This window comes from Diceros bicornis, chromosome 13 (assembly GCF_020826845.1).
Source record: "Diceros bicornis minor isolate mBicDic1 chromosome 13, mDicBic1.mat.cur, whole genome shotgun sequence".
Classification (NCBI taxonomy): Eukaryota; Metazoa; Chordata; class Mammalia; order Perissodactyla; family Rhinocerotidae; genus Diceros; species Diceros bicornis.
Window position 1 is genome coordinate 42,214,613 of NC_080752.1, and position 18,430 is coordinate 42,233,042.

The 18,430-nt window shown below is 46.7% G+C and overlaps 1 protein-coding gene across 2 annotated transcripts in view; it reads right to left on the reverse strand.

The window, feature by feature from the left end:
- Positions 1 to 337: 337 nt before the first annotated feature.
- Positions 338 to 18,430, reverse strand: part of CRYBG2 (crystallin beta-gamma domain containing 2) — a 32,280-nt gene continuing 14,187 nt past the window's right edge. Inside the window, exons 8-21 of one of the 2 annotated variants that reach the window (XM_058553308.1) lie at positions 17,860 to 17,986; positions 17,599 to 17,634; positions 17,100 to 17,236; positions 16,815 to 16,941; positions 16,395 to 16,534; positions 16,171 to 16,297; positions 15,884 to 15,916; positions 15,645 to 15,757; positions 5,522 to 5,651; positions 4,122 to 4,261; positions 3,627 to 3,750; positions 2,008 to 2,166; positions 622 to 781; positions 338 to 518 (exon numbers count right to left, since the gene is read on the reverse strand). In XM_058553308.1, coding sequence (XP_058409291.1) covers positions 430 to 518; positions 622 to 781; positions 2,008 to 2,166; positions 3,627 to 3,750; positions 4,122 to 4,261; positions 5,522 to 5,651; positions 15,645 to 15,757; positions 15,884 to 15,916; positions 16,171 to 16,297; positions 16,395 to 16,534; positions 16,815 to 16,941; positions 17,100 to 17,236; positions 17,599 to 17,634; positions 17,860 to 17,986 — 1,642 coding nt within the window. In that variant the 3' untranslated portion in view covers positions 338 to 429. Of the gene's footprint in view, positions 519 to 621; positions 782 to 2,007; positions 2,167 to 3,626; positions 3,751 to 4,121; positions 4,262 to 5,521; positions 5,652 to 15,644; positions 15,758 to 15,883; positions 15,917 to 16,170; positions 16,298 to 16,394; positions 16,650 to 16,814; positions 16,942 to 17,099; positions 17,237 to 17,598; positions 17,635 to 17,859; positions 17,987 to 18,430 lie in introns of those variants that run through there. The other variant, XM_058553309.1, reaches the window with a different exon arrangement.

Consider the following 18,430-nt stretch of genomic DNA (forward strand, 5'->3'; position numbering starts at 1 on the left):
ACGCATATGTGGGAATCCTCCACTGGACTGTGAGTTCCCTGAGGCCGGGTACCAAGGGGCTTGGTTCGTGTTTGTGCCCCCACAGCCCAGTGCCAGACCTGGCTTGGAGCAGGCTCTTAGAACACATCATTTGAGGCGACAGCATAAGAGACCCCCGTCACCAGCTAGTCTGGCCCCAGGGCTCCCTCTGGTGGCAGAGGCAGGCCTTACATCTGAGCCCCAGAACTGGAGCTGGGAGGGAAGAAGCCAGTCTGAGTGTCAGGGGAAGAAGGCAAGTGAATAAATCCTCACCCCCACCTCCAAATATCCAGGTGCACAGAGACGAGGATACCTGGGAGCATATTAGAAAACAGCTTATGTTACAACAAAAAAACCTATAAAAATGTCATCCCAGAGAACGGCTCCAGGGCTGGGGGGAAGGGTGGGGCTTCAAAGCACATGGACCGTCCAGATCTGGGACTCCCTGTCATTGGCCAGCTCCCACAGCACCACGTGGTCCCTGTCGTAGCCCCAGCCACCTGGGGGAGGGGGTAAGAGATGGGGAGATGGTTAGAGAGAGCTGGGGACTCCACTGCCCTCAGCCCCCTCAGGTGCCTTCTCCCACACACACCCCCACCTTACCCTTCACATCTAGGATCTGGCCGTCGAACATCTGGCTGCAGATGTGGCCCGATTCACTGATGCTCCATGTCTGGCGGGGCAGGCGGCTCTCAGCCCACAGCACCACCTTGGAACCTGGGCTGGGGGGCCCAATCACCTGCAGGCTCATGGTGGGGGCCACCTGAAGTCCCAGGAGGTCATTAGGCACTGTTTCTGCGGGACTCCCCCAAACCCAAGACACCCTCTACCCACCCAGCTTGGAATCTTGGCTCTTAGGGATTGTGACCCTGGGCAAATCTCTTAATCCTTCTGAGCTTTGGTTTCCTTGGGGGTGGGAATCTCTGAGTGCTGGTTGTTGTGAGGGTTCAGTGGGAGAAACCATAAATGGGCTGGAAAAATATTAGCTCCTCCAGGAAGACTTTCATGACTGTCTCCCAAAGCACAGGCTTTAGCATCAGAGAAGCCTCCACACACTTACTTACTGTGTGACTTTTAGCCAGTTACTTAACTTCTCTGTGCTCTGGTTTCCTTACCTATAAACTGGGGAGTATAATAGGACCTGCCCCATAGTGCCCTCTGAGGATTACACACGGCATTCACATGAAGGGCTTAACACAGCGCCTGGCAGAGAGCCAATGTTCCCTCTCATTGCAAGTAAAAGACAAAACCCCTTCAATGGCCTACAAAGACCTACACCCCCTTAGCCTTTCTGACCTCATCTCTTGCCACTTCTTCCCTCAATCACTTCACTCCAGCCACTCATGCGGCCTTGCTAGTCCTAGAAAATTCCAGGCTTGTTCCCACCTCAGGGCCTTTGCACTTGCTGTTCCCTCTGCCTGGAACACTCTTCCCTCAGACATCTGCATGGTTGCCTGCCTCAAATGTCACCCTCACAGGAAGAGCCCCCTTGTCAGAGCTGCTGACACCCCCTATTCTCCTTTCTTCATTTATTTTTCCTCTCTTGCACTTTTCCTCATTGCAGGTGCCATTTTACTCATTGAAGTTGTTTCTGTCTCTCCCCACTAGAACGTAAGCTTCAGGAGGGCAGGGGGCGTTTCTGTCTTTTCACTGCTGTATTCCCAGCACCTAGGACAGGGCCTGGCACATAGCAGGTGCTGAGGAAATGTTTGTGGAGTGAATCTATCATTAATAGGATCCAAGCTCAGTCACAGTCTCAGAGCTGGGAGGTCCCTTACGAGCATCTGGTTCAACGTTCTCATTTTACAGATGGGGGACTGAGGCCCAGAGGAGAGCCTGAATTGCCCAGGGTGCATTCTCCACCTCCCCAGGGTCCTGGCGTCTATGTATATCTCTCTGTTTCTCTGGCCCAAGGATGGGTCCCATTCCTGACTAGGCCTGCGAGTGCCTGAGGCCCTGGTGTCCCTGTCCCAGCTCCCAAACTGGTACCTGGTTCTTCAGCAGCCCATCCTCGTAGTACCAGATGCAGCTGCCTCCGGCCTGGGGCTTGGAGACCACCACGCGGCCCGCCTTCATGTCCTCCACGTGGTCTGGCACTGCCAGGAATCCCCCCAGGGCCGCATTCCAGAGGCGGAAATATGCCCGGCGCTGGTGAGTGGGGGGAGCTGAGAGTCAGGGGTCCCTGGGCAGCAATGCTCCTGCCTGGCCCTCCTTCCTGCCCGTAAACCTTCCTCAGCCCTGCTCTAAGTCACCCTTCTTTCACTCACGTATACCAAAGGCACATACATAGCACACACCCACACCCACACCGTTTCAGGTCCATAGAGATACCCACAGACACGTGCAGAGGGACACACCGGCAGATACATCCAAGGTCCACATGGTTGCACAGAAGTTCGCAGCAGACAAACACATGGATACACGCAGCCATGCAAACACACACATCCTAACCGATGCACAGGTCCCCCCAGCCATCTCTGTGCCAGGGACCTATGTTTGCTAAGAGGATGGATGCATGTAGGAATACAGACATGCACACACACACTCATGCTGAAGAGGGGCCACGGCAGGGCGACACTGAACTGTCAGACATCAGACCAGGCTCTGCCACAAATCAGAGGAGGTCTTGGATAACGCTGATGGTAATAATAGTAATAAGAATCACCCAGCTAATGTTTGTTCAGTGCTTACCCAGTCAAGCACTATTCTAACAGCTTTACACACATTATTTATCTTCAGTCCTCAAAACAACTCCATCATCTATATTATCCCCATTTTAAAGATGAGGAAACTGAGGTCCATGGAGGTACAGTACTTGCCCAAGATTGCAGAACAAATCCTTGTCCACTTCTCTAGGCCTTTATTTCCCCATCTGTAAAATGTTAGGGTGGGAGAGAATCTCCAAGATTTCTTCTAGCAATGATGTTAGAAAAGTCTGTGAATATAGGGACCATACAAATATCCTCATACAAAGACACACATACTCTCAACAGTGTCACAAATGCAGGCACGTGTAGTCACAAACACACTCTCACAGATGTGTCCACACACACAACCACAGATCACCTCCAGAGTACACAGACGCTTGGATACAGATGATGTCATGGGCACAAGCGCGTCCGCACACACACACAGACCCCATGGCCATGCCTCCACCTATGCACATGTACATAAATGGGACACATATCCAGACATGCACTCACAGACATACAGAATCACACGTATGGACACAGTGTTCCCCAAAGTGAGGCGTGCTTACTACTGGTGGGTGGTACGTGAGATAAATTTCAGTCCTATGTGGATAAACTTATTGTTAAAAATTTAATGGTAATATATTTATTATAATGTCTATTAAAGAAAAATCATATATACACATCAAACTCATGATTTAGGGTTATTCCTTAGGATAAGGATAAAGCCAAAAAGGTGAGTTGATTTAAAGAAAAATCTTAAGTAGTTAATTATTAACCATTAAGTATTAATGGTTCAAGAGGAATGAGATGTGGCAAAAACTGTGACAAAAGTACACAAATGCTGAGTTTGGGAAACACACAGACACACAACCAGACAGGCCGGCATAGACACGCTCAACCTGACACGCTACCCACCTGCTTGATGGGGTAGAGGGAACCCACCCTCTGGGTCCCACTGTAGGTCAGCCAGTTGGTGATCTCGCAGCTGCTCACCAGCCACTGGCGGCCCCGGAAGTCGCTGTGCTCACAAAGCACCCAGCTGTACCCAGCAAGCGCCAGAGACAGAGAGGAAGACAGACAGGCCGACAGGTGAAGGAGGAGGCACGGACGGCAGAACGTTCTCCACCTCCTTTTCACTCATGCTGGGACTTCTCTGTCTGGGATTAGGGTCCCCGGGGGGAGAGGGAGGCTGGGAAGTAGGTTTTGGGTGTGCAGGGCAGAGGAGGGTCCTGGAGAGGCCCCCAGGGCTGGGGTCCAAGCCCTGAGAACCAGCGAGCCTCCTCAGTCTGCACTTCTCCTCCCTCCCGGCTGGGAGGGGAGCAGGGTAGAAGCGGGGAGGGGGAGAGGCCAGAGACCCAGCCCTCACTCACCAGCAGCCCCCAGCCCCTGTACTCCCCACAGCACACTCACACGCCCCCCTTGATCCGCACGGACAGCACGTGGTTGTTGAAGCCCTCGGCCTGCAGGCTCCGCACCTCCCGGCTGAGTTCCATCTCCTTCCCCTCAAAGCACTCCAGTCCATACAGGAAGATGGAGGGCTCCGAAAAGTGCTGGGGGCCCGGGGGCATAAACAGGGGGTGAGGCCATGAGAGCCCCAGACTCAGCCCCCCAATTCCAGACACCCCAACTCCAAGATTGGCATTTCAGGCCCTCTGCCCTCCTGAGCTCCACCCCACAGGGCCCCTGACTTCTGGACACTGCCAGCTGGGTGTCCCCCAGATTCTCACATGCAGCATGTGCCAGACTGGGCCCCCCATTGTCTCCTCCAACCTTCTCCCGGGAAATGCCACTTCTAAGAATAGTAATAATAATAACACGGGTCATTATAGCAGTTCTCATACATTCAGGGCTTACTACATGCCAGATTCTGTGCTGGGTGTTTTACCAATCTCATAACTTCCCAACAACACTATAAGGTAGGTGCTATTATTATCCCCACTTAACAGAAGGGAAACTGAGGCTGGAGAAGATTAAACCACTTGCTCGAGGCCCTAAAGTGGAGCTTCAGAACCAGGTCTATCTGCCTTCAGAGCCCCATGTGTAGTCGTAAAGAGCTTGGACTCAGGAGCTGGGCTGCCTTAGGGAGAACCTGGTTCTGCCTGTTACCAGCTGCATGACCTGGAGCAAGTTGCATGACCTCTCTGTGCCTCAGTTTTCACATCTGGAAGAGGGAGATGATGATAGCAACAAACCTCAGAGGGTGATGGTGAGGATTAAACGCCTTAGTACATGGGGAGCCTCTCAAACATGGCCTGGAGCATGGTATGTGCTCAGTATACAACTGCTGTTCTGCTTGCCCCGCCGCTGCTGGCCCACCCACCCAGTCACCAGTCCTACAGACTCTAGCTCCTTAATATGGCCCGTGTCACTTCTCTCCATCTCTTCCCCGGTCCAAGACATTATCATTCATTCTGGCTTCCTGAAGCAGCAACTCCACTGCCTGGCCTCCACTCTGCCCCCAGTCCATCCCTGAACACTAGTCCCTCCTGTTCCTGTGCCACTTCTGTGTCTGGACACAGCACCCTGCATTGTAGTCGTTATGTCAACGTGACCATGGGTTCCCTGAAGGCAGGGCTGTGTCTGATTTATTTCAGCGTCCCCAGGACCTGTCTCAGCAGGTGCTCAATAAATCTCTAATAAGTTGAACTGGCTTTGAAGCCCTGGGGTCAAGGGGACCCGGGGTGGTTCTGAAGAAGACTTGACTCAAGCCCCAGCAGCCCACTCAGCAGCGAGAAGAGGCTGTGCCCATGACTCCCCCCAGCAGCACCCCCTTCCTCAGGGGTTGCCTGGAACTGGACAGGGGGACTCACCAGGGGTACCTTTTGGAGAGAGCCCAGGACTGCGGAGGCTTGGCAGCCCATGGCCGTGAGAGTGGGGAACTCGCCCTCGGAGAGAATGTGCTGGTCACCGTCAAAGTTCTTCTCATCAAACAGGATCCAGCTGGGGAAGAGGAAGAGTGGCGGGGATGTGAGTGGGTATTTGAGCCTGCCCTGTCCTCAGCCTGCCCCCTGAGTCCCCCTGAGATACAGCAGAGTGGATGTAGACTTGATTGTGACCCCCCCTAATCCAGGGGAGGTCAAGGATGAATAGGCACTACAGCAGTAGGGACTGAGGTCAGACTTAAGTAATGACTGAATGAAATCCTACTGCCTCTATGGAGGGAAATTTGGCAATATCAAGCAAAACTCTATGTGCAATTACTCAGCAATCCATTTCTTGGAATCCATCCCAAGGACACCCTTCAAAAACATGAAACAACACATGCACAAGCCTCCTCATTACAGCACTGTCTGCAACGGTAAAGAGTGGAAGCAGCCCAAAAGTCCATCAACAGGGGGCTGGTTGAGTAAACTAAGAATCTAGAATATAATATGGCAGTAAAAAGGAGATCTTAAGGGGATATAAAGTGATATCCAACCTGTTAAGTAAAAAAACAAGGTGCATAACAGTGTTTATAGTATGCTTCCTTTTTTTAAAATTTAGATATAATTCACATACCATAAAATTCACTCTTTTAAAGTGTATAATTCAGTGGTTTAGTATATTCACCAGGTTGTAGTATGCTCTTTGTGTAAGAAAATGGGGGAGGAGAGAAACAAAATATATTTGGCTTCTATAGTTATATGTAAATTTACATGTGAGAAATAACGGGAAAATAAAGCAAACACCAAAAAAAAAAAAAAAAAAAAAAAAAGATTACCTATCAGGGGAGGGAGGGAAAAAGGTAGCAGAGATAGAGATGGAAGCTATTGGTTGTTTGTTTTGTTTTTTTGTTCTTTTTTTGTGAGAAGCACTAGCCCTGAGCTAACATCTGATGCCAATCCTCCCCCTTTTTTCTTGAGGAAGATTAGCCCTGGGCTAACATCTGTGCCCATCTTCCTCTACTTTATATGGAACACTGCCACAGCACAGCTTAACAAGCGGTGCGTTGGTGTGTGCCCAGGATCCGAACCTGTGAACCCAGGGCCACCATAGCAGAGCGCGTGCACTTAACTGGTGCACCACCGGGCCGACCCCTGGAAGCTATTGTTTTTAAGTCTTGACTTGGGAACTGCTATGGACTGAATGTTTGTGTCTCCCCAAAATTCATATGTTGAACCCCTAACTTCAAATATGACGGCCTTTGGGAGGTAATTAGATTTAAATGAGGTCATGAAGGTGGAGCCCCCATGTTGGGATTAGTGTCCTTATAGGAAAAAGAGATGGGAGCTCTCTCTCCATCATGTGAGGACACAGCAAGAAGGCAGCCGTCTGCCAACAAGGAAGAGAGCATTCACCAGGGTGCTCCATTGACCAGCACCTTGATTTTGGACTTGCCAGCCTCCAGAACTTCAAGAAAATAAATTCCTGTTGTTTAAGCCAGACAGTGTACAGTATTTTGTTATAGCAGCCCAATCTGACTAAGACAGGAACATTGTAAATATTTAACTAACTACAAAGCATAATTAGGGGAGTGAGGTCGGTATCCTGGTGGAGTGAGTTGTTCCCTTTGTCTCTCCCCTCTAAATTACAACTAAACAGACATTCATTAACCAACAGAGGATTCCCTACACAGCACAATAGGATGTCTGAGAAATCCACGCAGCCATACATCTGAAGGTGGGAGGACTGGATCCCCGGGAAGCAGTGGAAGTAGGTGAGTGGGCCCCTCCCCCTCCCTGGCGGCAGTGATCTAGGTAGTGGGTCCTCACACAGCGGCTGGCACGACTGTGAGAGGAGGCAAGGGCAGCCCAGCCTGTGTGCTAATGCTTTTGGAGTGGTAGCCCAGGCCTCGGGAGCGCCCACCGTGCCGTGGTGGCCCCACCCATGGGAATGCTCCCCATTGAGTGGCACGGCTCATCCCCCACGAAGAAGCCCCCACCAAGAACAGCAGGTCAGCCAAATTGCCTGTGAGTGCAGAGCCAGCTGGTGCACAAAAGAAAGTGCCCCTCCCCTCCTGCCTAGCGCAGCAGCTCAGCCAGTCCCATGCCGAGCACAGCAGTCTGGTGGGCAGAGCACAGAGGCCCCACCTGCATGTGCACGTGACCTGCCAAGCAGCTGCAGCCAACAAGCAAATGTAGAGCAGCCCTACCAGCACAACTTCCAGCAGGTGGGGTGGGATCAGAAAATACAGCTGCTGCCCCCCAATGCTAGCAGTGGTGGGTGGGATCTGTGACCTAATACTACTAGAAATGCACTGGCAAAGGATCGCTTCATCAAACACCATGAAGAACTACATTGACACTTCAGAGCAGAAGGAAAATGACAAGTCTCCAGAAACCAATCCTGAAGTCACTGAAATTTACAATCTAAATGACAGAGAATTCAAAATAGTTGTCATAAAGAAACTCAAGAAGTTACAAGAAAACTCAGACAGACAGTTCAATGAGATCAGGAATAAAATTAATGAGCAGAAGGAATACTTCACCAAACAGATTGAAACTCTAAGAAAAAAAACAAAACAGAAATTCTGGATATGAAGGAGACAATTAATGAGATAAAAAATAATCTAGAATCCATAATAAATAGAGCTGACATTATAGAGGACAGAATTAATCACAGAATAGTGATTTAGAGGATAGAAATACAGAAATGCTTCAGGTGGAGGAGGAGAGAGAACTAAGATTTTTAAAAAATGAAGAAATTCTTCAAGAACTATCTGACTCAATTAGGAAAAGCAACATAAGGATTATAGGTATTCCAGAGGGAGAAAGGAGCAGAGAGCTTGTTCAAAGAAATAATAGCTGAGAACTTCCCAAACCTGGGGAAGGAACTGGACTTACAAGTACATGAAGCCAATAGAACTCTTAATTACATCAATGCAAAATGACCTTCTCCAAAGCAAATAATATTAAAACTGGCAAAAGTCAATGACAAAGAAAAATATTAAGGGCAGCAAGGCAGAAGAAAGTAACCTACAAAGGAACCCCTATCAGGCTTTCAGCGGATTTCTCAGCAGAAATATTATAGACGAGGAGAGAATGAAAGGATATATTCAAAATACTGAAAGACAAAAACTTTCAGCCAAGAATACTCTATCCAGTGAAACTATCCTTCAGATATGATGGAGAAATAATGCTTTCCCAGATAAACAAAAGCTGAGGGAGTTCATTGCCACTAGGTCTGCCTTACAAGAAACATTGAAAGTTCAGTTTCCATCTGAAACTAAAAAGGTTTATAAAACCTTGAGCAAGAAGATAAATGGACAGATTGCATCAGAAAATTGCAGCTCTATATCAGAATAGGTTAGTAAACACTTAATTACAACATAAAAGACAAAGGGAAGGAAAGCATCAAAATTAACATAAACACTTCAATTTAGTCACAAACTCACAACACAGAAAAGAACAATTTGTGACAACAATAACTGAGAAGGAGAAGAGGAAAGGGAGGAAACCTGCTTAGGCTAATGGAGTTAAGAGGCTATCAGAAAATGGACTATCTCATCTATGAGATCTTTTACACAAACCTCACAGTAATCAGTAAACAAAAAAATCAGAGCAGAGCCACAAGTCCTAAATAAAGAGAAACCATTACAGAAAACCACAAAAGTGAAATGGCAGTCAGAAATACAAGGGAAAAGAAACAGTGGAAATTTAGAACAACCAGAAAACAAGAGATAAAATGGCAGTATTAAGCCCTCATATATCAATAATCACTCTAAATGTAAATGGATTGAATTCTCCAGTCAAAAGACACAGAGTGGCTGGATGGATTAAAAAACAAGACCCAACAATATGCTGCCTCCAGGAAACACATCTCAGCTCTAAAGACAAACATAGGTGCAGAGTGAAGGGATGGAAGATGATACTCCAAGCAAATGGCAAGCAAAAGAAAGTAGGCATTGCCATACTTGTATCAGACAAAGCAGACTTCAAGATAAAAAAGACAATGAGAGACACAGAGGGGCAGTATATAACAATAAAAGGGACATTCCACCAAGAAGACATAACACTCATGAATATATATGCACTTAACACAGGAGCACCAAAGTACATAAAGCAACTGTTAACAGACTGAAAGGGAGAAATTGAAAGCAACACAATAATAGTAGGGGACCTCAACACCCCACTTACATCAATGGATAGATCATCCAGACAGAAAGTCAACAAGGAAACAGTGGCCTGAAATGAAATACCAGACTAGATGGACTTAATAGATATATATAGAACATTTCATCCAAAAACAGCAGAATACATATTCTTCTCAAGTGCACATGGAACATTCTCAAAGACAGAACACATGTTGGGAAACAAGGCAAGCCTCAATAAATTTAAGAAGATTGAAATCATATCAAGCATCTTTTCTGACCACAATGCTATGAAACTAGAAATCAACTATAAGAAAAAGGCTGGGAAAGTCACAAATATGGGGAGACATGCTACTGAACAACCATTGGATCAATGGAGAAATCAAAAAAATACCTGGAGACAAATGAAAATGAAAACACAACATACCAACTCTTATGGGATGTAGCAAAAGCAGTGCTAAGAGGGAAATTTATAGCAAAACAGGCCTGCCTCAACAAAGAAGAAAAATCTCCAATAAGTAATCTTAAACTACACCTAACAGAACTAGAAAAAGAAGAACAAACAAAGCCCAAAGTCAGCAGGAGGAGGGAAATAATAAAAACTAGAGCAGAAATAAATGAAATAGAGACTAAAAAAACAAAAGAAAGGATTAACGAAACTAAGAGCTGGTTCTTTGAGAAGATAAACAAAATTGACAAACCTTTAGCCAGACTCACTAAGAAAAAAAGAGAAAAGGCTCAAATAAATAAAATTAAAAATTAAAGAGGAGAAATTACAACAGATACCACAGAAATACAAAAGATTATAAGAGAATACTATGGGGGCTGGTCCTGTGGCATAGTGGTTAAGTTTGCACCCTCCACTTCTGTGGCCCAGGTTCACGGGTTCGGATCCCAGGCGTGGACCTACACCACCCATCAGCCATGCTGAGGTGGCAACCCACATAGAAAATAGAGGAATATTGGCACAGATGTTAGCTCAGGGCTAATCTTCCTCAGGCAAGAAAAGAGGAAGATTGGCAACAGATGTTAGCTCTGGTTGAATCTTCCTCACCAAAATAATAATAATAATAGTAATAGTAATAATAATAAGAAAATACTATGAAAAACTATATGCCAACAAATTGGATAACCTAGAAGAAATGGATAAATTCTTAGACTCATACAACCTCCCAAAACTGAATCAAGAAGAAATAGAGAATCTGAATAGACCAATCACAAGTAAAGAGATTGAAACAGTAATCAAAAACCTCCCCAAAAGCAAAAGTCCAGGACCAGATGGCTTCTCTGGAGAATTCTACCAAACATTCAAAGATTTAATACCCATCCCTTCTCAAACTATTCCAAAAAATTGAAGAAGACGGAACGCTTCCTAACTCATTCTGTGAGGCCAACATTACCCTGATACCAAAATAAGACAAGGACAACACAAAGAAGGAATATTACAGGTCAATATCGCTGATGAACATAGATGCAAAAATCCTCAACAAAATATTGGTAAATCGAATAAAGCAATACATTAAAAGGATCATACACCATGATCAAGTGGGATTTATACCAGGGATGCAGGGATGGTTCAACACCCGCAAATCAATCAATGTGATACACCCCATTAACAAAATGAGGAATAAAAATCACACGATCATTTCAATAGATGCAGAGAAAGCATTTGACAAGATCCAACATCCATTCATGATAAAAACTCTCAATAAAATGGGTATAGAAGGAAAGTACCTCCACATAACAAAGGCCCTATATGACAAACCCACAGCCAACATCATACTTAACGGTGAAAAACTGACAGCCATCACTCTGAGAACAGGAACTAGACAAGGATGCCTACTCTCACCACTCATATTCAACATAGTACTCGAGGATTTGGCCAGAGCAATTAGGCAAGAAAAAGAAATAAAAGGTATCCAAATTGGAAAGGAAGAAGTAAAACTCTCGTTGTTTGCAGAAGACATGATTATATATATAGAAAACCCTAAAGAATCCACCAGAAAACTATTAGAAATAATCAACAACTACAGCAAAGTCGCAGGGTACAAAATCAACTGACAAAAATCAGATGCATTTCTATATACTGATAATGAACTAGCAGAAAGAAAAGTCAAGAATACAATCCCATTTACAATCGCAACAAAAAGAATAAAATATCTAGGAATAAACTTAACCAAGGAGGTGAAAGACCTATACACTGAAAACTATAAGACATTACTGAAAGAAATTGAAGATGACATAAAGAAATAGAAAGACATTCCACTCCATTCCAAGAAATGGAAAGACCGGAAGAATAAACATAGTTAAAATGTCCTTATTACCTAAAGCAATCTATAGATTCAATGCATGGTGTTGGGAAAACTGGACAGCCACATGCAAAAGAATGAAAGTAGACCATTATCTCACCCCATACACAAAAATTAACTAAAAACAGATTAAAGACTTGAGTGTAAGACCTGAAACCATCAAACTCCTCAAGAAAACATAGGCAGTACACTCTTTGACATCGGTCTTAGCAGCATTTTTTGGAATACCGTGTCTACTCAGGCAAGGGAAACAAAAGAAAAAATAAACAAATGGGACTACATCAGACTAAAAAGCTTCTGCAAGGCAAAGGAAACCATAAACAAAACAAAAAGACAACCCACTAACTGGGAGAAAATATTTGCAAATCATATATCAGACATGGGGTTAATTGTCAAAATATATAAAGAACTCATATAACTCAACAACAAAAAAAACAAACAACCCGATCAAAAAATGGGCAGAGGATATAAACTGACATTTTTCCAAAGAAGATATACAGATGGCCAACAGGCACATGAAAAGATGTTCAACAGCACTAATTCTTAGGGAAATGCAAATCAAAACTACAATGAGATATCACCTCACACCCATCAGAATGGCTATAATTAACAAGATGAGAAATAAGTGTTAGAGAGGACGTGGAGAAAAGAGAATCCTCATACACTTCTGGTGGGAATGCAAACTGGTGCAGCCACTATGGAAAATAGTACGGAGATTTCTCAAAAAATTAAAAATAGAAATACCATACGATCCAGCTGTCCCACTACTGGGTATTTATCCAAAGAACATGAAATCAACAATACAAAGAGATCTATGCACTCCTATGTTCACTGCAGCATTACTCATGATAGTCAAGACGTGGAAGCCACCCACAATTGATGGGAAGTGCCCATCAACTGATGAATGGATAAAGAAGGTGTGGTATACATATACAATGGAATACTACTCAGCCATAAAAATAGACAAAATCGTGCCATTTGCAACAACATGGATGGACTTTGAGGGTATTATGTTAAGCGAACTAAGCCAGACAGAGAAAGACAAACACCGTATGATTTCACTCATATGTGGAAGATTAACAAACACATGGATAAAGAGAACAGATTAGTGGTTACCAGAGGGGAAGGGGGTTGGGGGGTGGGCAAAAGGGGTAAAGGGGTGCATATGTATGGTGATGGATAAAAACTAGACTATTGGTGGTGAGCATGATGCAGTCTATACAGAAACTGATATACAATAATGTACACCTGAAATTATACCATGTTATAAACCAATATGACCTCAATAAAATAACTTTTTTAAAAAAACAGAATAAAAATAAAAAGTATTCCTAAAAATTAAAGTAAATTAAATAAAATAAAGGAACCTAACTGTATATCAGGTTGGTGGCATAACCACACAGAAAAAAAGTATTATTTCAAGTGTCTTAAAACACAACATTTTGAACTGTACACACTGAATGGGATGTAGATGAATGTCCTGAGGATAAAAAAAACCACAGAGAAACCTCAAACAGCATTCACTGTTTTTTACTGTTAGTATTAATATCAGTATTATAATTTGAAACACCCAGTATACAGATAGATTTTGGTCTCTAAATACCATTTCCCACAAAAAGGAACCAGAGTTCCTTGGGAAATAACTGAGTCCCAGTTTGGGGCAAAAAATGTACAAAATGATCCTGGAGCATCTTACAGAACTAGAAAAACAAGGAAGTTATAAAAAACTATTAAGGTCACATCAAAAGGACCCAGGAGGCAATTTGAAGGGGCTCCCATTTGCCAAGATGGAAGAATCTGAGTACACAAAAGAACAGTGACTCAGATGGATTGGAGCATTTCAGATACATAAAAATCTACGTATTCATAACAATTTTAGAAAAAAATTCATTGGTCAGCTCTGGAGGTTGCTAGAGCACCAATTCAGAAATTATCCCGAAAATTGATAAACAGAAAGAAGCAAATATTGATCCTTTGGGAAAGGATCAAACTATCTTTTCTGTATAAACTACTTAAGGTAAACAATTGAAAAGGGAAAGTTCTTTATAGAAGTACTCTAGCTAATATATGCAGAAGGAAAAACAACAATTAGAAAAATCATCATTTTGTAACCTCTAAAGAAAGAGTGGATCTAGGCAATTATCGTCAATGGATGCTAAAACCATTAGGTGAAAGGTAAATGGGGAATCTTATAATGTAGGAATCTTAATATTATTAAAAGTGGGCCAACCAGACATGTGCCTCCTGATGTGACGCAGTGGGAAGTACACAGTACCAACTATATGGTCTTCTTGCCAACAAAACAAAACACCCTGAATTTCATTCAAGCCTCTAGATGGAACTACCAATTTACAGGAAATATGGGGGACAGAGGAACAAGTTAAAATACACCACCAGGAAGCAATCGGCCAAAAACAGGAGATGGGAAACTTACAGGGCAAATTATTGAGTTTCTTCAAACAAATGGTATAAAACAAAAAGTAGGAGAGGAGGACTGTTATAGATTAGGGACCGAATCAATCGAATACAATGTGTGGACCTCATTTGGATCCTGAAAAAAACAAATGAATTTCACAAAGGCAGGGTCGGCCCTGTGGCGCAGGCAGTTAAGTGCCACAAGCAGTTAAGTGCCACACACTCCACTTTGGCCGCCCGGGGTTCACAGGTTCAGATTCTGGGTGCACCGCTCATCAAGCCATGCTGTGGTGGTGTCCCATATAAAGTAGAGGAAGATGGGCACAGATGTTAGGCCAATCTTCCACAGCAAAAAAAAAAAAGCAGAGGATCAGCATCAGATGTTAGCTCAGGGCTGATCTCCCTCACAAAAAAAAAGTTTAAAAAAATAATAAAAAAAATTCACAAAGGCATTTTTTGAGGCAATGGGAGAAATTTGAATATGGACTGGGTAATAGATAATGTTACTAAATTCTTGTTAATTTTATTAGATGTGATAATAACTTGTGGCTACGTGGGGAGGGAGAAGTCCTTTTTTATTAGAGATATTGAATATTGAAATATTTACCTGTGAAATTTTATGTTGGGTTGGGGATTTAAAATATCCCACTAAAAAAAAAGGAAGAGTGATAGATAAAACAAGATTGGGGTTCTTTATCCTATACTGTCTACAAGTTTTACATTTTCCATTAAAACTTTATTTTGTGGGGCCGGCCCTGCAGCGTAGCAGTTAAGTGCTGGCGCTCCAATTCAGCAGCCCGGGGTTCACAGGTTTGGACCCCGGGCGCGCACCCCCTACACCGCTTGTCAAGCCATGCTGTGGCAGCGTCCCATATGAAGTGGAGGAAGATGGGCACAGGTGTTAGCTCAGCGCCAATCTTCCTTGGCAAAAAGACAAGGACTGGCAGCAAAAAGAGGAGGACTGGCATCCGATGCTGGCTCAGGGCTGATCTTCCTCACAAAAAAAACATTTTATTTTGTTTTGTTTGTTTTAAGATCGAATGATTCCGGACAAAATAGTTAATCTCAAGGAAGCGGAAGGAAGGAAATCACTTGAAAGAAAGACCCCCTTCCAGCAGCCCTGATTTCCAAGCTGAGTTATGCGCTTCACGGCAGGTGAGCCCCGCCCCTCCGCGGCCCACCCCACCCCCACGTTCTCACCTGCTGCCGTGGACGCGGCACGACTGGGGCTGGAAGGAGGTGGGCAGAGACGTCTGGTCATCCTCAAAGGAGATTTGGTCGCCCAGGAAATTGGGTCCGGAGAAAAGCTGAATCTGGGGGCAGAGATGGGAAGTGATGAGAATGAAGGAGGGTGACGAAGTGAGACGGAGAGAATGGGGAAGAGCGGGAGAGGTTTGAAATGAGGGAAGAGGCGACACAGGCCCGCACCAGCTCCTTACCTTTGAGACAAAGTGCAGGTTGTGTTCCCCGACCTGAAGGGAGGGACCAAAATTTCGAGACTTAAGGAAAGTACCAGACCCTAGACTCAGCATCTCTGGTTACAATATTCCCCACCCTACGGCAGCTCTTCCCTAGCCCAAGTCTTCATTAGCCTGGCCCCTCCAAGAGGCCCCGTGCCCCCATGAGCTCGGAGCCTGGTCCTTCCAGTCCCGCCCCCCGCGGTGGGAGCATCCCCGATCTCAAGCCCCGCCCCCTAAAGGCCCCGCCCCCTGAGGCCGGCACGCACCTGCAGCACCGGCTGCAGCGAGGCGAGGGCGCTGTTGCCCGCACCCCAGTCGTCGCAGTTGCGGTACACGCCTTTCTCCAGCACGTACTGCTCGCCGGAGAAGCCCACCTCCTCATAGGCCACCCACCTGCAGGAAGGGCGGAGCGCGCGTCAGCGGGGCGGAGCCGGCACCTCGGCTGGAACCGCCCCCGGACCGCCCCGCTCCCGGAGCCCGGCTCACTCACACGCCGCTGAGCACGTGGATAGCTTGCGTGTGGGGGCCGTGTTGCGCCCGCTCCACGTCCGGCAATGCCTCGCTCACCTCCACGCTGTGCCCCTCGAAGTCCATGGCCTCAAACAGCACCACGGCCGGGTCCCCGAAGTCCTGGGCCCCAAGGACAGTCAGGTCTCTCCCGCCCACTGACGGGAATCCCCGGGAGTGCCCAGACCCCAGGGACGCAGCCCACCGGGGGACTTTGGGGTAAGGCGCTCAGTGTGACCTGGGGAAGAGCAGCAGGAGGAGGAGAGGCTAGAGCTCAGGGAACACTTCCAGGTGCTCTGGAGAACAGGGAGAAGGGGCACAAATTCTTTCCTCAACAGATTGTAGCAGGGGGAAGTCGGGCTGTGGCCAGAGGCAGAGGGATGGCCCCATTGCCCTTACTTACCGTCCGGATGACCCGCAGGGAGGTCAGCGCCTCGTCATAGCCTCCCCATTGTGACCAATCAGCATATTCCCCCTCCTCCAGCAGATACTGGTGGCCCCTGAAGCCCTCCTTCTCGTAGCCCACCCAGCTGGGGGAAGCGGGAGGACAGACAAGACTCAGTCACAGAAAGCCCATGGATGGGTAAGGCAGCTGCCCCCACCTCTAGGCAGCCCAGGTCACTCCCCACTCCCTAGGGCAGAGGCCAGTGGGGAAGATGAGGTGGAAGGAAGGGTCCCGAGTCCTCACCAGCCCCCAAGAACTCGCAGGGACCCCACAGAGGGCAACTGGGGACTCTGGCTGTCCTCTGGCTGCTGAAGGTTGTAGATGTCTCGGCTCACTTCCCAGCTCTGACCCTGAAACCCTGGGGCCTCATACACCACAGCCTGGGGAAAAGGGGGGTGTCAGGTTAGTGGGGAGTGATCTGGAGCCAAACACACCCAGCCAGCTCAGGTTGGCTCTGCCCAGCATCAGCCCAAAACTAAGCCCTCCCACTCCCTCACTGGGCCCCATCCCTTCACTGAGCCCCATGCTTTTACCTAACTCCTGTCTCTATTCTGACCTCTGACCTGGTCTTTACACATCAAAAGCCAATTCACAGTGAGCCCATCAGGTTCCGCCCTCCTAGACCCAACTTCTGGCCCCCAGAACCCTCCTCTCCCTTCTTCCAGTCCAGGCCACAATAGCCACACATAACACACACATCCCACCCAAAGGCCCTCTTTGACTCTGAAGCCCAGACTCTTACCTTGGGCTCCCCTGGCTTCTCTACACTTGGGCAGCCCTGCAAGGAGACAGAGTTGAGACATCAGCCCAGAGGTGAGGGGCTAGGGACCTAGAATTTACTTGATCTGAGACCTCTATAAATGGCCGACCCCATATCCTCCCTCTCCCCCACCCCTTGGCTAATCCCCCCTCTCCTCCAATCCCATTCCCAGTAGAAGCCCTCAGGCCTTGCCCTCTTCCCCCAGAATATAGGCTACGCTACGTGGGACCATCTGCTCCTTACCAATCTTATGGGCTTCAGGGAGCCCACGCTGGGGTCTGATGTACCCCAGGCCTCTGAGGTGGGGTACTGTCCAGGTTCCAGGATATAGGGAGTGTCTTCAAAGAAGGGTTTGGGGTACAGCAGCCACCTGGGGGAAGGCAGAGGCCATTGCACCCCAGATACACAGGGATACAGATTGGTGGATGAGGGGGAAGGTTTAGAGGAGAGGAGGTTTGGGGGAGAGACCCCCATCAAGGGGACTCGGGAGGACATTTCAGGCTCCCATAACCTCTTGCAGTAGCCACTGCATCTATCTCCCTTCCTCTGGCCTGGCCCTCTCTCATTTCACACAGCAGCTGGAGAGTTCTTTCTGGCACATATACCTGCTTAAAGACCTCCCATAGTTCCTCACAATAAATCCCAGCTGCACTAAGAGACCCTGCAATCTGGCCCCTGCCTTCCTCCTGGGCCTCATATCTCCCCACTTGCTGCTTACACTGGCCAGACTGAACTTTCAAAGCTTAGATCTCTCAGCCTCTGGGCCTTTGCAGGTGCTGTTCCCTCTGCTGGATATACCCTTTTCCCCATTCAT